We start from the raw sequence: 17,837 nt of genomic DNA, 5'->3' as shown, positions 1-17,837 counted from the left end.
ACAAGAACTCCTTGCTGGATAAAAGTCAATTAAAAAATTTGTGTAATCATGAGAGCCTATGAACTTCATAAAGTATAGTTTACTGAGTTCATAGCAATCATAGATGTTAGTTTTTTGGCTATTAGATAATACTTCCTTAATTAACAACAGTCTTGCTGTCACTAAGGGTGGAATGTATTTGAAGACTAGAATTGCTGAAAAAAATATGAAAAAGTTTTGGCTGCATTACAGGAGAATGGATGCTGATGTGAGGATTGGTGGCTTTCTACTTTATGATTAGTAATTGGCTCTTGCCTTATATCTGGGTGTTTAGCTAGACTGAGAAACAAATTTGCTTTTGATTATGAAATGAACCAGTGACTTGGAATTTATTAGGGAACTGACTCTTAAACTCACAGTTTTGTAAACATTTGAACAAACAAATTATTGAAATAGCTTTCATGGTCCATGTATATCTTATGCATGTATTCAAATGCAGATGAATAAATCCCATGACACTGATGTGGTAACAGATTCTGACAATAGATGCACATATAATCAGTTCAATATTATTAAAGGTAATTTTCCATTTATAAAATTAATAAATACACATGGTTATTAGAGATAACAACTTAGTATGGAAAGGAACAGTCCATCATTTTATGAAAACACTGTTTTCTTAAGCAATATACATCTAAGATGCCATGCAGAGAAGTGATTGTCTCTTCTGTGTTAATTTTTTAAATTGCAGATACATACAGTGAATATAATAAAACTGAGATTAGTACCTATTTGAATAGAATGGGTTCATATTTTTAAAACTGGCAGTAGAAGAGAAAGAGCTTTTAAAAGAAGAAATCATTAATGCCCACCTCCCAGGTTAGCTGTGACTATAGAAGTTATGAGAAAAACTTAGTGGCATGTAGTAAGAAAAGCTACTGGCAACATTTAATAATGTATTCAGGAATAACTAGGGGGACTGGCTACTCCAGGATCTATAGCTTTGTCTCCATACCAAAATGCCGCAACATCTAGCAGATGTTTCAGAAATTTATTCTTGATGACTCTTAGCGCTAGCATTCAGAATAGCCAACTCACAACAGCAGCCAGACCCAACAGAACAGGAGACTGGAAAAAGAGAAATACTGGCTCTTCCCCATGGAAGAACACTGAGGATCCCAATGCAGTCAGTACCCTCAAAGAATGCCTGTACACATAGTGCAGAATAGCAACAGCAGGAGACTTTTCCCACTGGCTTGATGAGTCCTGTAAGCATAGTATCTATCTTAGACCTACTGTGTAGACTTTCATGTCTACCACTGCTGAATTTCACTGTCAGCAACTCCATTGTCAACTCATTTCGCTTTTGACTTCTTCATGGACAGGTGTTAAGAGCATCTCCTAATGCTACCAGAATATTCTAGGATCAGGCTTCCCTCCTGTCATAGGACTTACAAGAAGGCCTTGAATTTCTTTCCTGCACAAGGTAGAAAGGCCCAAATTGAGTGTTGAGGGTTCTCAGATATAAACATGGAGAGCTGTAGGCAGCTTGCACTCCAACCATCACTGACAGAGAAACCAGTTACCACTTAGATTTTTGAATCCCATAATACTCAAATTGATGAATAAAAAGCTGAGTAAATAAGTCCCCGGTCTGAACAGATATTCAATTAGGGTTAGATTAATACATCCCAATTTGTATTCTGAAAAGTCCTCAATTAAAATGACCCATTCTACATACTTCTTTTTAACAAAAAAAGGTATACCAATATATAAACATTTTCAGTCAGAAGTATATGAAGATTAGTTCTCAATTTCCCAGGGAACCATCTGATTGCAATTTGAATGGAACATTCAAGTCTCTTTCCCTATGGGTAATATGCAAAACCACTTTTACTGTTTTAATAGCCAGTTTAAGTTTCCATTATGTTCAAAGTATAAATTTGTAACTTATGTTTTTCTTCTCAGCATCTGACTCCAACATTTAATAGAGGAATAATAATTTATCTCAGGGACAAGTCTGGGTCCTTCCTGGAGTCCCTGGGTTTTTACTGCATAATGGCCTCTATATAAGCTTCCCGCCAACTCTCATGACCCCACTCCTCACCCGCTCAAGGAAGAGACTCCTTTTCCAAGCCATGTGAGTCCTTGGAGTGTTGAAGGCACCTGAATGCAGATAAAAATCCTTTTCCATGATGCTCAACATATTACCAAAGACCCACATTTATTTTTCTTAATGCTGTTCTAGTTCCTTATATCAGAAAACTGTATCATTAATTCTGAAAACTCTCAGATCTACCTATTTTTTTCACTCAGAGTCTCTCCCCATGACATCCTAATCTCCAGCAACTTTTCCATGGATTCTGTGTCCCTCAAGGGGCTGACTGCTCTTTCTAGATTTAGCATCACCACAGTTAGGGTCAGAACTTCCTTTCTCTATCTTCTGACATCCTGCCACATAAATACCATTCCTTTGTACGTATCCTAAAAGGTCCTCAGTCCTTGTTATTATTAAGTTACCTGGACAGGATTCCAGCAGAGTATTGAACCCCAGCACTCCGTTTTCTTAAATGGCTTATTGGCCACTTCTGGGTCTCAAATCTAGAATAGACAGAACTTTTCAGCCTGATAATATTGATAAACAAGCTGTTTAACAATCATCTCCCAGCCCAGTGTAGCCAAGTTCTCCAAAGAAGATGAGGTAGGGTTCCTTTGATGACTCCAGATACCAAATGCTTCAAATAACATATATTAACATGCTTAGCTTAGCTGAATTTGGGGGGAAAGCTTCATGCTCACTTTCTTCCCCAGTAAGTCTTGGATATCTTTTAAGAGAAATAAATCCCTGCCAGGACAATGCTGCATCAGAAGGATGCTCTGTCTCAACTGCCCTCAACCTGCAGCTCAGGCCAGATATTTTGGTTCTTTCCATCTCTTCCATTTGTCCTCTAAATCCTCGGAGAAAACGTGCCCTCTTCTCCTTCCCCCTTTCTCTCACCAAATATGTTAGGAATTTTAAAGCAAAAACCAAAAAATTAAAAAAGAAGAGGTCCTGACATACATATCCGTCAGAGGGTAGTGGTTCCTTCCTCCCACAGCACATTCCCCGTTAGCTAGGGGGTGTGAATTATCCTATCGGTTACACAAAATTCCAACCTGTGGTGGAGTCTAAGAGTCTGGTTCTTGAAAATAATTGAATGCACATCTGTGCAATAAGAATTAAGGAGAAGTTGTTTGTGATCTGATTTGCAGGAAGAATTGGTATTTTTCTTTCCAGGAATGTTTGACTGACATTTGTAATGTTTGGGTAAAGCCTTCTTAAAGGGGAGGAAAAGGTGCTTTGCCTCCACCCATCAGGAGCCTAGTCCGTATCCAGCCTGGGCAAGGAAGTACCTCTAGCCATGTGGAAAAATCTATAGTAATATGACTTTTTCTACTTACTGCTTCTCAGTATTGGCCGGTTCATGAACCATGTGCATATATGTAATAGAGTTGTGTGTAACATACAAAGGTAAACCACAGTGATTTATATAATATAATTTCATTTACTAATATAAAATTTAATAAGTCAATTTCCAAAATAAGTGTGAGTCTCTTTAAGCCATTACTGTATTTACTATTAAGCCTGATTTGTTTTTTATTTAATGGCTACAGAGTAAGTGAATCTTCCGGTATATGCATCTCTTGAATTTTACAGGTTTAGTAAGATCCTGCTCCAGGCTCAGATAGTCCAGACTGTTAAGAGAAGGTCAGCTACATCACAGTTCAGACTGCTGTTTTTCTGCCAGTTATTTTTGAGGTGCAAGTATGAGTTCAGAGTTTAAGCTTGCCTGAGATTATGTCTTTTATTCCTGTCATTCTGTAGTCATTTCTCTCTGTAACAGTGAAAAATCGGTGAGTTTGTGGCAGTTCTAAATCAACAATGGGAAATGAGACTCCCTCTTCCCGCCCCAACCGCCTGCAAAATAAATGAGTACTGAGTGTCTCCAAGTGTGTTATCAGAGAGGAATCTATTATTTTGAAGAATGGGAGAGGTCTTTTCTGTGTAGGAGAATGTGAAACAATGCACTGTTGCTCTTTAATAATTTGTGTCTTCCCCTTTCAGGTTCCTTTCAGTGCTACCATGTCACCAGTTCGCTTGCATTCCTCCAACCCCAACCTTTGTGCAGATATTGAATTTCAGACTCCCCCTAGCCACCTCACTGACCCTCTGGAAAGTTCAACAGATTATACAAAGCTGCAAGAAGAATTTTGTCTAATCGCACAGAAAGGTAATAACAAAAATAATGCGCCCTTTAAAGAAGCTCTCTTTGATGAAAGATTATCCTTTGTTCTTTTATCTTTGTCTTTGTGGTAATGATAGAAAGACTAAATGGTTTCATATAGTGGTTGAAGTTCTAAATACAAAAATGCAACAGGACATGATGCTTGCCTGTTGGAAGATCACACATCACAGGTTTACAGTTTTGACGAAAGAAAGAAAGTGCCATGGGGGTGGGAGATAAATAAATTATACACAATCTGGCAAGATACTACTACTCAACGTTTTTTTCAGTGTGTCTTAGTTATCATTTAATATGTATTTATTGGTTCTCTTTAGATTCTGTTTATTTATTTTTTTATTAAATAATACTCATTTATTGGACTTTACAATTTGTGGGTCGGGAATTCAGGCAGGGCTCAGCTAAGCAGCGAAACCTCTGAGCCACGTGTCTTTGACTAGCCCCAGTCACTAGGATTCGGCTGCAGGTTGAACTGGGCTGAAAGACCCAAGGTGGCTTCCCTCCTGTGCCTAGCATGTTGGCAGGACAGCTGGAAGGCTGCACACAACTATGCCCCCTTCCTCTCCATGGCAGTTTAGGGTTCCAAGAGCCTGGCAGTGGAAGCTGCTCGTCCTCTTCAAGGCCAGCTCTGGAACTGGTGTAGCATTCTACTTCCATTGTATTCTATTGGTCAAAGCACTATAGGCCAGCTCAGATTTGAGGGGAAATTGATTCCACATTTGAGCCTCTTCTTTATGCTCTGTGGCTGATGATAACAATTTAATTTACACAACAAGCCTCATTGAAAATTTAACATAAAGAAGACGAGAGCAATATTAATTTGTTTATGTAACAGCATTGATTTATAACCAGTAACTTCTACTTTGGGGAAGGAGGTGCAAAAGGTAGAGTGTGACCACAAATGCGGGAGTTGAATATATGAGTATGGCACAGCTGCTAAGGGAAGATGGTACTTTGGAAGGCAGGCCCAGGAAAACTTTGTGTATTTGGTTGCAATTCTGAAGCTTCTAGGAAATCCAAGTATCAACAGAGTTTTAAAGCTTCTGTTGAATGATACATCACATTAACCAACTGAAAGAAAAAAACCACATAATCATGTCATTTGCAGAAAAAGCATATGTCAAAGTTCAATACCCTTTCTTGATTAAAAAGAACTCTTAATGGTTTAAGTATAGAAGGAAAGTTTCTCAACAGATTATAATAAAGGCTGTTTATGAAAAACACACAGCTAACATCACTTAGTGGGGAGAAATGGAAAGCTTTTCCTCTAAGATCTGGTATAAGGCAAGGTGGCCCACTCCTCCTGCTTCTATTCAACATGGTACTGGAAGTACTATCAAGAGCAATTAGACAACAAAAAGAAATAAAAGGTATCCAAATCAGAAAGGAAAAAGTAAAATGATCTCTATTTGCAGATGACATGATCCTATGTTTAGAAAACCCCAAAGATGCCACCAAGAAACTGTTAGAGCTAATGAATGAATTCATTAAAGTTGCAGGATATACAATGAACATACAAAACCCTGTTATTCTATACATGAATAACAACATAGCTGAAAAAGAAATCAAGATCAATCCTATTTATGACAAAATAAAATACTTAGGAATAAATTTAACCAAGGAGTTGAAAAACCTGTACACTGAGAACTATAAAAAAAAATGATGAAAGAAATTAAAGAGGACACAAATAAAAGATATTTCATGCTCATGGATCAAAAAGTTATGTTGTTAGAATGTTCATACTTGCAGCCATAAAAAAGAACAAGATCATGTGTTTTGCAGGAAAATGGATAGAGCTAGAGGTTATTATCCTCAGCAAACTAATGCAGGAATAGAAAACCAAATACCACGTGTTCTCACTACAAGTGGGGGCTAAATGACAACAACTTATGAACACAAAGAAGAAACACAAGCAAAAAACACTGGAGCCTATTTGAGGGTGGAGGGTGGGAGGAGGGAGAGGAACAGAGAAGATAACTATTGGGTACTGGGCTTAATACTTGAGTAGTGAAATAATCTGTACAATGAACCCGCATGACACATGTTTACCTATGTAACAAACCTTCACCTGTTACCTCTAAACCTAAAATAACAGCTAAAAAAAGTTCATACTACCTAAAGAAATATACAGATTCAATATAATTCCTATCAAAATGCTAATGACACTCTTCCAAGATATAGGGAAAACAACAATAAAATTCACATGGGCACTCCATTCCAAGATGGCAGAATAGGAACAACTCCAGTCTGCAGCTCCCAGCGTGATCAACACAGAAAATGGGTGATTTCTGCATTTCCAACTGAGGTATCTGGTTCATCTCACTGGGACTGGTTGGACAGTGGGTGCAGCCCACGAAGGGTGAGCCAAAGCAGGGCAGGGCATCACCTCTCCCAGGAAATGCAAGGGGTCAGGGGATTTCCCTTTCCTAGCCAAGGGAAGGCATGACAGACTGTACCTGGAAAAACGGGACACTCCCACCCAAATACTGCGCTTTTCCCAAGGTCTTGGCAACCGGCAGACAAGGAGATTCTCTCCCATGCCTGGCTTGGTGGGTCCCACACCCACAAAGCCTCGCTCACTGCTAGCACAGCAGTCTGAGATCGAACTGTGAAGCGGCAGCCTGGCTGGGGGAGGGGCGTCCACCATTGCTGAGGCTTGAGTGGGTAAACAAAGCAGCCAGGAAGCTCGAACTGGGCAGAGCCCACCGCAGCTCAGCAAGGCCTACTCCCTCTATAGACTCCACCTCTGTGGGCAGGACATAGCTAAGTAAAAGGCAGCAGACAACTTCTGGAGACTTAAACTTCCCTGTCTGACAGTTCTGAAGAGAGCAGTGGCTCTCCCAGCATGGCGTTTGAACTCTGAGAACAGACAGACTGCCTCCTCAAGTGGGTCCCTGACCCCCATGTAGCCTAACTGGGAAACACCTCCCAGTAGGGGCCAACAGACACCTCATATAGGTGGGTGCCTCTCTGGGATGAAGCTTCCAGAGGAAGGATCAGGCAGCAATATTTGCTGTTCTGCAGCCTCCACTGTTGATACCCAGTCAAATGGTCTGGAGTGCACCTCCAGCAAACTCCAACAGACCAGAAGCTGAGGAACCTGACTGTTAGAAGGAAAACTAACAAACAGAAAGGAATAGCATCAACATCAACAAAAGGGTCATCTACACCAAAACCCTGTTTGTAGGTCACCAACATCAAAGACCAAAGGTGGATAAAACCACAAAGATGGGGAGAAACCATAGCAGAAAAGCTGAAAATTCTAACAGCCAGAGCACCTCTTCTCCTCCAAAGGATCACAACTCCTTGCCAGCAATGGAACAAAGCTAGACAGAGAATGACTTTTATGAGTTGGCATAAGTAGGCTTTAGAAGGTCAGTAATAACAAACTTCTCCAAGCTAAAGGAGCATGTTCTAACCCATCACAAGGAAGCTAAAAACCTTGAAAAAAGGTTAGGTGAATGGCTAACTAGAATAAATAGTGTAGAGAAGACCTTAAATGACCTGATGGAGCTGAAAACCATGGCACGAGAACTTCGTGACACATGCACAAGCTTCAATAGCCAATTCAATCAAGTGGAAGAAAGGGTATCAGTGATTGAAGATCAAATTAATGAAATAAAGCAAGAAGACAAGGTTAGAGAAAAAAGAGTGAAAAGAAACAAACAAAGTCTCCAAGATATATGGGACTATGTGAAAAGACCAAATCTACACTTGATAAGTGTACCTGAAAGTGACGGAGTAATGGAACCAAGCTGGAAAATACTCTTCAGGATATTATCCAGGAGAACTTCCCCAACCTAGCAAGTCAGGCCAACATTCAAATTCAGGAAATACAGAGAACACCACAAAGATACTCCTCGAGAAGAGTAACCCCAAGACAAGTAATTGTCAGATTCACCAAGGTTGAAATGAAGGAAAAAATGTTAAGCACAGCCAGAGAGAAAGGTCCGGTTACCCACAAAGAGAATCCCATCAGGCTAACAGTGGATCTCTCAGCAGAAACCCTACAAACCAGAAGAGAGTAGGGGCCAATATTCAAGATTCTTAAAGAAAAGAATTTTCAACCCAGAATTTCATATCCAGCCAAACTAAGCTTCATAAGTGAAGGAGAAATAAAATCCCTTACAGACAAGCAAATGCTGAGAGATTTTGTCAACACCAGGCCTGCCTTGCAAGAGCTCTTGAAGGAAGCACTAAACATGGAAAGAAACAACCGGTACTGGCCACTGCAAAAACATGCCAAATTGTAAGCACTAAACGTGGAAAGAAACAACCAGTACTGGCCACTGCAAAAACATGCCAAATTGTAAAGACCATCATCGATGCTATGAAGAAACTGCATCAGTTAATGGGCAAAATAACGAGCAAACATCATAATGACAGGATTAAATTCACACATAACAATATTAACCTTAAATGTAAATGGACTAAATGCCCCAATTAAAAGACATAGACTGGCAAATTGGATAAAGAGTCAAGATCCATCAGTATGTATTCAGGAGACCCATCTCACATGCAGAGATACACATAGGCTCAAAGTAAAGGGATGGAGGAAGATCTACCAAGCAAATGGAAAGCAAAAAAAGCAGAGGTTGCAATCCTAGTCTCTGATAAAACAGGCTTTAAACCAACAAAGATCAAAAGAGACAAAGAAGGCCACTAAATAATGGTAAAGGAATTAATTCAACAAGAAGAGCTAACTATCCTAAATATATATGTACCCAATACAGGAGCACCCAGGTTCACAAGGCAAGTCCTTAGAGACCTACAAGGAGACTTAGACTCCCACACAATAATAATGGGAGACTTAACACCCCACTGTCAATATTAGTCAGATCAATGAGACAGAAGGTTAACAAGGATATCCAGGACTTCAACTCAGCTCCGTACCAAGCAAACCTAATAGACATCTACAGAACTCTCCACCCCAAATTAACAGAATGTACATTCTTCTCAGCACCACATCACACTTATTCTAAAATTGACCACATAATTGTAAGTAAAGCACTCCTCAACAAATGTAAAAGAACAGAAATCACAACAGACTGTCTCTGAGACCACAATGCAATCAAATTAGGACTCAGGATTAAGAAACTCACTCAATACTGCACAACTACATGGAAACTGAACAACCTGCTTCTTAATGACTACTGGGTAATTAACAAAATGAAGGCAGAAATAAAGATGTTCTTTGAAACCAATGAGAACAAAAACACGACGTACCAGAATCTCTGGGACACATTTAAAGCAGTGTGTAGACGGAAATTTATACCACTAAATGCCCACAAGAGAAAGCAGGAAAGATCCAAAAACCGACACCCAACATCACAATTAAAAGAACTAGAGAAGCAAGAGCAAACAAATTCAAAAGGTAGCAGAAGGCACGAAATAACTAAGAGCAGAGCAGAACTGAAAGAGATAGAGACACAAAAAAACCCTCCAAAAAATTAATGAATCCAGGAGCTGGTTTTTTTTTTTTTTGTTTGTTTTTTTTTTTAACAGATCAACAAAATTGAGAGACCACTAGCAAGACTAATAAATTAGAAAAGAGAGAAGAATCACATAGATGCAATAAAAAAATGATAAAGGGGATATCACCACCGACCCCACAGAAATACAAACTACCATCAGAGAATACTAGAAACACCTCTACGCAAATAAACTAGAAAATCTAGAAGAAATTGATAAATTCCTGGACACATACACCCTCCCAAGACTAAACCGGGAAGAAGTTGAATCTCTGAATAGACCAATAACAGGCTCTGAAATTGAAGCAATAATTAATAGCCTACCAACCAAAAAAAAGTACAGGACCAGATGGATTCATAGCCGAATTCTACCAGAGGTACAAGGAGGAGCTGGTACCATTCCTTCTGAAAATACTCCAATCAATAGAAAAAGAGGGAATCCTCCCGAACTCATTTTATGAGGCCAGCATCATCCTGATACCAAAGTCTGGCAGAGACACAACAAAAAAAGAGAATTTTAGACCAATATCCCTGATAAACATCGATGCGAAAATCCTCAATAAAATACTGGCCAACCAAATCCAGCAGCACATCAAAAAGCTTATCCACCATGATCAAGTGGGCTTCATCCCTGGGATGCAATGCTGGTTCAACATACACAAATCAATAAACGTAATCTATTACATAAACAGAACCAATGACAAAAACCACATGATTATCTCAATAGATGCAGAAAAGGCTTTCAACGAAATTCAACAGCCCTTCATGCTAAAATCTCTCAATAAACTAGGTATCAATGGAACATATCTCAAAATAATAAGAGCTATTTATGACAAACCCACAGCCAATATCATACTGAATGGGCAAAAACTGGAAGCATTCCCTTTGAAAACTGGCACAAGACAAGAATGCCCTCTCTCACCACTCCTATTCAACATAGTGTTGGAAGTTCTGGCCACGGCAATCAGGCAAGAGAAATAAATAAAGGGTATTCCGTTAGGAAAAGAGGGAGTCAAATTGTCCCTGTTTGCAGATGACATGATTGTATATTTAGAAAACCCCATCGCCTCAGCCCCAAATCTCCTTAAGCTGATAAGCAACTTCAGCAAAGTCTCAGGATACAAAATCAATGTGCAAAAATCACAAGCATTCCTATACACCAATAATAGACAAACAGAGAGCCAAATTATGAATGAACTCCCTTTCACAATTGCTACAAAGAGAGCAAAATACCTAGGAATACAACTTACAAGGGGATGTGAAGGACCTCTTCAAGGAGAACTACAAACCACTGCACAATGAAATGAAAGAGGACACAAACAAATGGAAGAACATTCCATGCTCATGGATAGGAAGAATCAATATAGTGAAAATGGCCATACTGCCAAAGGTAATTTATAGATTCAATGCCATCCCCATCAAGCTACCAATGACTCTCTTCACAGAATTGGAAAAAACTACTTTAAAGTTCGTATGGAACCAAAAAAGAGCCCTCATTGCCAAGACAATCCTAAGTAAAAAGAACAAAGCTGGAGGCATCACGCTACCTGACTTCAAACTATACTACAAGGCTACAGTAACCAAAACAGCATGGTACTGGTACCAAAACAGATACATAGACCAATGGAACAGAACAGAGGCCTCAGAAATAACACCACACATCTACAACCATCTGATCTTTGACAAACCTAACAAAAACAATAAATGGGGAAAGGATTCCCTATTTAATAAATGGTGCTGGGAAAACTCGCTAGCCATATGTAGAAAGCTGAAACTTGATCCCTTCCTCACACCTTATACAAAAATTAATTCAAGCTGAATTAAAAACTCAAATGTTAGACCTAAAACCATAAAAACCCTAGAAGAAAACCTTAGCAATACTATTCAGGACATAGACATGGGCAAGGACTTCCTGACTAAAACACCAAAAGCAATGGGAACAAAAGCCAAAATAGACAAATGGGATCTAATTAAACTAAAGAGCTTCTGCACAGCAAAAGAACCTACCATCAGAGTGAACAGGCAACTTACAGAATGGGAGAAAATGTTTACAATCTACTCATCTGACAAAGGCCTAATATCCAGAATCTACAAAGAACTCAAACAAATTTACAAGAAAAAAAATCCCATCAAAAAGTGGGTGAAGGATATGAACAGACACTTCTCAAAAGAAGACATTTATGCAGCCAACTGACACATGAAAAAATGCTCATCATCACTGGTCATCAGAGAAATGCAAATCAAAACTACAATGAGATACCATCTCATGACAGTTAGAATGACGATCATTAAAAAGTCAGGAAACAAGAGATGCTGGAGAGGATGTGGAGAAATAGGAACGCTTTTACACTGCTGGTGGGAGTGTAGATTAGTTCAGCCATTGTGGAAAACCATGTGGTGACTCTTCAAGGATCTAAAACTAGAAATACCATTTGACCCAGTGATCCCATTACTGGGTATATACCCAAAGGATTATAAATCATGCTACTATAAAGGCACATGCACGTGTATGTTTATTGTGGCACTATTAACAATAGCAAAGACTTGGAACCAACCCAAATGTCCACCAGTGATAAACTAGATTAAGAAAATGTGGCACATATACACCATGGAATACTATGCAGCCATAAAAAAGGATAAGTCCATGTCCTTTGCAGGGACATGGATGAAGCTGGAAACCATCATTCTCAGCAAACTATCACAAAGACAGAGAACCAAACACCACATGTTCTTACTCATAGGTGGGATTTGAACAATGAGAACACTTGGACACAGGGCAAGGAACGTCACACACTGGGTCCTGTCCAGGGGTCAGGGGCGGGGGGAGAGATAGCATTAGGAGAAATACCTAATGTAAATAATGAGTCGATGGGTGCAGCAAACCAACATGGCACACGTATACCTATGTATCAAACCTGCATGTTGTGCCATGTACCCTAGAATTTAAAGTATAATAAATTAAAAATATGAAAATAGATAAAATTCACATAGAACCACAAAAGAATTTGATAACCAGAGCAACCTGGGGGGAAAAAAACAAAGTTGAAAACATCATGCTTTCTGATTTAAAATTATATTAGAAAGCTATAGTAATCAAAATAGTAGGGTATTGGCTTAAAAGCAGATACATTGACCACTGGAACAGAAAAGAGAGCCTCAAGATAAATCCAAACATATATGATCAACTAATTTTCAAAAAAGGCACCAAAAAGACACAATGAGAAAAGGATAATTTATTCAATGAAAGATGCTGAGAAAACCAGATTTCCACATGCAAAAGAATGAAATTAGACCCTTATCTTACACCATACACAAAAGGGAACTCAAAATAGATAAAAGACCTAAATGTAAGACCTGAAACTGTAAAACTCCTAGAAGAAAACATAGAGCAGAAGCTCCTTGACATTGTTCTTGGCAACGGATTTCTTAGATATAACACCAAAAATTCAGGCTAAAAAATCAAAACTAAATAAATGGAAAATTTCAAATTAAAAACCTTGTTGTGTAAATTTTTAAAAATAAGCTTCTGCACAGCAAAGAAAACAATCAACAAAATAAAAAGATAACCTACAGAATGGGAAAAAATATTTGCAAACCATGTATCAGATAAGGGGTTAATATCCAGGATGTATAAAGAACTCATACAACTCAATAGGAAGAAAACATATAACCTTTACTTGAGGCCAGGAGTTCGAGACAAGCGTGAGCAACATAGTGAGACTCCATCTCTACAAAAAATAAAATTAAAAAATTAGCCAGGCATGGTAATGTGTGCCTGTAGTCCTAGCTACTCGAGAGGCTGAGGTGGGAGGATCACTTAAGCCCAGGAGTTAGAGGTTACAGTGAGCTATGATCAGGCCACTGTACTCCACAATAGACAACAGAGTGAGACCTTGTCTCATAAAAATTAAATAAATAGAAATGTTTCTTTAAAAGAAAACATATAACCTGATTTTAAAATGAGCAAAGCATCTGAGTAGATACTTCTCCAAAGATGACATAAGAATGACCAACAAGTACATGAAAAGGTGATCAGCATCACTAATCATTAGGGAAATGCAAATCAAAACCACTATGCACCACCACCTCACACCTGATAGGATAGCTATTAAAAAGACAAGACAAGTGTTGGCAAGGGTGTGGAGAAAAGGAAACCTTTGTACGCTGTTGTTGGGAATGTACATTGGTGCAACCATGTACACTGGAAAACAGTACAGAGATTCTTAAAAGAATTAAAAATAGAACTACTATATGACCCAGCAGTCCCTCTTCTAGGCATATATCCACAGGAAATGAAGTCACCCTGTTGTAAAGTTATCTGCACTCACATGTTCATTGCATCTGTCAGTGGACAAATGGTAAAGAAACTGTGGTATACACATACACAATGGAATATTATTCAGCCTTCAAAAAGGAAGCGATCCTGCCAATTGCCATAGCAATAGATCGTGAATCCCTTGTGATCCTGCCATTTTCCCCCTGTAATTCAGCCACTCTATTTTACACTAAAAATTTCCACTTTTATAAATACCTTTCTCAAATAAGGAAATACCTATTTTAGAATACTTTGCATATTATAGGAACTCTGTTATAAAAATAGATGTTGGAAAGTCAACCTTTTTGTAGTTCATGATTGAAGACTGCCTCAGATTTTACCAATGCTAATTTGTTAGGTATGTACCAAATGGGGAGGGGGTGTTGTTTTTATTGTTGCTTTTAAATCAAAGCACTTTAACAACAAGATATTCCTGTCTGAGAAAGTAATGCAAGTGCTATTCTTAACAGCATATCATTTCTTACCTCCAAGAGAACCGGTCAAAACTTCTTGATCAGCCAGCTGTTTTATGTTGGCAGAATGCATAAAATGCTCTTTTTGGGTGCATCCTTTAGAAAATGGTTTTTGGCTAGTTCTAAATGATTTACGTGAGACTTTATGCTACATAGAACTGCTCAAATATGATAATCAAATATGGCAAGTAAACTTGTTCCCTATTCTTTCTAGGGATTATAAATTAATTTCTAAATATTGATACTTTGCATTGGTCTTGATATTTTACATACTACTTCCAAATTTTTGTTGGTCTGTCTGGTATAAAAACCAAATTTTTCACTCTGATCAATTGCCATTGTAATACTTGTGTGGAGTATAGATATTCTGATAAAGATTCCTTTTGAAGGCTAATTTTTAATTAGACCATTACATAGCCTTTCCAGAAAATGTCTATTTGTGAGTGAAAGTCTGGAGAAATTTATATTGTGTATTCTTGCTGCACATATCTGACAGTTTTTTCTCACTTTTCTCCCCACCCAGTGCATTCTCTTTTGAAGTCTGCGTTTAATAGCATAGCTATAGAGAAGGAGAAGCTGAAGCAGATGGTTTCCGAGCAGGATCACAGTAAAGGCCACAGCACGCAGATGGCACGGCTCCGACAGTCACTGTCTCAGGTAGACGAGAGTGTGTGTTTGCATGTACGTGACACACTCCCTACCCTGTAAGACGAAAGATCAAAAGATGGGGAGCTGGCAGGGAGGTGGCTAGTCATGGGGATAGTACAGTTCGCAGAAATTCCCCCAAAAGACTGCAGTGTCGGTATTAGAGTGTATTACTTTTCTTCCCCAAAATGTCAAGGTAAGAGTGAAAATAAATCAAACTTGTTTGTAAGCATATAATGGTAATTTTGGCCAGTTGAACACTTAATGCTTCTCTAAGGTCATTTATAAGGTAGCCCCTGATTTTAAAAAAAAGAATCATGCATTTATTTGACCTATACATCTGAAATGTGTTCCAGGATATATTCAGTCCAATAGTAAATATTTATTTAAAAGGTACTAGATCTTCCACACTTAGTATTTTTCCCACTTACATCTTAATCTGTTGAAAATTACTGATTACTGTCACCCATTTTTTTCTTTTCTGATTTGCACTCTTGAGGTTTTCTTCCTAAGTTATGCTCCCTGAACTAGCCTTTTATATTTCAATATATATTATAGAGTTGATCTTATTAATACTAGTCAAACCCCTATGTATCTATATCAAAGTTGAAATTTCTGATAAAAATCCTTTAGAGCTGTGCTTATGCTTTTTTCAACTGAGTAGTTCCTTAGAAGTATTTTCTTTAGTCTATAAATGCACTGACCTTAACTCCTTTGAGAATTCAATGTTGTAATGTGATTTTGTGAGAACTCGGTGTTTATATAAAATATTATTCGCTTCCTGGTGCCTTGGATCAGAGTGAAGGAGCAAGCAAATCCTGGGTAAGTGGTTCTCCGTGTGGAGCAGATCCTGCTTGAACAGTTTCCCTCAGTCCCTAAAAAGTAGACTTACACCGTGTCACCATGTTTTATGTCCCTGAACTGTCAGCGTATTTTGAGTGTTAAGTTTCATGTCATGGATGTTGTTATCTGGGCCACACTTTCTGCATTATCCATAAAACACTGTCAGCTGAGGGGCATATGCTGCTTCCAGTACAAAGCCAGGGGTCTCAGGAGCATGAGCGTGAAAATCCGCTATGATTCTGCCAGTCTGCAGAGGGCTTTATTTAGAAGAACATTTTAATGGCTTTCCCTGGACCCTTCTCATGTTATGGATAGGTGGAACACTCAGTTGACATTAACTGGTCTTCCAAATCGTTATTCTGAAAGTATCGTGAATCAGAAAGATCAAAATAATGGTCGAGTAAACATTCAAATGTCATCCTGTAAACATATAAAATACATTCTTGTCCCTCTAAGTGTTGCAACGGTTCCTTCAGATGTATTTAGTGATGGAGGCTTAGAGATAGAAGTCAAGCTTTATTAAGAAAAACAAGAAAATGCATTTGTTTCTTGCTTGCCTGCTTGCTTGCTTTTATTTGCTTGTAGGTGAAACAGAGAATGGTAAATAGAGGTCTCGGGTCGGGCTTCAGATGAAATTAGAAATAATTATAAAGAGAAATCTTACAACAGTTATGCATTTGTTCATTCCCTTATTCATTGTATTCCATTCAGGTGACTATATGCTAGGTATTATGCAAGGTACAGAACACCACGGTAAAAGTAGCCCTGGCCATGTTCCCAGCAAGCTCATGATCTGATTCATGAGATGAGCAGGAAACAGTGAAATGGAGCACGCCGTAGTACATTCACAGCAGTACGTGGTGGTGCAGATTTCCAGGGCTCTGTTTGCTCAGAGGAATGGGAGATCCCTGAGCTGAGAGCAGAGCCACAGATCAGGCTTCTCGGAGGAATCAGACCTTCAACCTGGCCTGAATAGACAGCAACCGCTCACAAGGAAGGGCCCAATGCTAATATGACAAAAGTAAAATAAAGCAAAATTTGATCAACTGTGCTTCCTCGGGGTTAAAATATTTCCCTCTCTTGTCAAAACGTATTTATTTGCATCTAAAGGTAGAGCCTCAATAGATTTTTGTTGGATTGTTTGTTATTGTTATTTATTTTTACAAAAAAATCTCAATTTTAGCCTTGAAAGATGTGAAAATAATTTGGAACTATTAAGTTTCAAATAGACCATTACAGCCTATCCAATAGATAATTCAGTGTTTACAGTTGTGTGTCATCCCAGCATTTTGGTGATGTTCACATTCCCGTGTGTGTCCATGCCCTCCCCTCGGGGTAGTCGCACCCCCACTGGCCATCTATTCCCATCACCTCTAAATGTGGACTCCTTTTTGGAAACCACAGCAGCCTTTGCTTAAGGTATTTAAGTCTACTGACAGTTTACTCCTTTCTAACAAATTGCTATTCATGGTTAGGCCATGGGAGAGATGTCTGGAGAATGGCAGGTAGTTCGTAGTGGAAGAAGTATGAGATGAACAAGGAAGAATTACTCTAAAGAGTAGCTGATTAAGTAGGCAAGAACCAGCTCATCAGGGACTACACAAAGGGTTTTGGATTTATCCTGTCAGCGAAGGGAGGGCTTAACAATTTTAACTGGTAAATGATAATGCCAGAAATTAGAATTATTATGGCATATTTCTGCATATTAGAAAGATTACTCTGGTACAGTATGGAGGGTAGGTGGAATTGGGAGGCAAGACTAGTTTGACAGATTCTTATGGTATTTGAGATAATTTGAGAATAGCTTGTACACTTGAGATAATATTCC

General features: G+C 38.6%; 1 protein-coding gene across 10 annotated transcripts in view; it reads left to right on the top strand.

Annotated features, from left to right (window-relative positions):
- Window positions 1-17,837, top strand: part of OSBPL6 (oxysterol binding protein like 6) — a 209,423-nt gene that overhangs the window by 156,500 nt on the left and 35,086 nt on the right. For 6 of the 10 annotated variants that reach the window (XM_050750532.1, XM_050750539.1, XM_050750537.1 and 3 more), the window contains 2 exons: window positions 4,085-4,250; window positions 15,045-15,178. In XM_050750532.1, the coding sequence (XP_050606489.1) occupies window positions 4,085-4,250; window positions 15,045-15,178 (300 nt within the window). Of the gene's footprint in view, window positions 1-4,084; window positions 4,251-15,044; window positions 15,179-15,964; window positions 15,989-17,837 lie in introns of all 10 variants that reach the window. The other 4 variants (XM_050750531.1, XM_050750536.1, XM_050750533.1 and 1 more) reach the window with 1 other exon arrangement.

This window comes from Macaca thibetana, chromosome 12 (genome assembly GCF_024542745.1).
Source record: "Macaca thibetana thibetana isolate TM-01 chromosome 12, ASM2454274v1, whole genome shotgun sequence".
Classification (NCBI taxonomy): Eukaryota; Metazoa; Chordata; class Mammalia; order Primates; family Cercopithecidae; genus Macaca; species Macaca thibetana.
The sequence above is the reverse complement of the archived record's forward strand: the minus strand, read 5'-3'. Positions and strand labels throughout refer to the sequence as shown.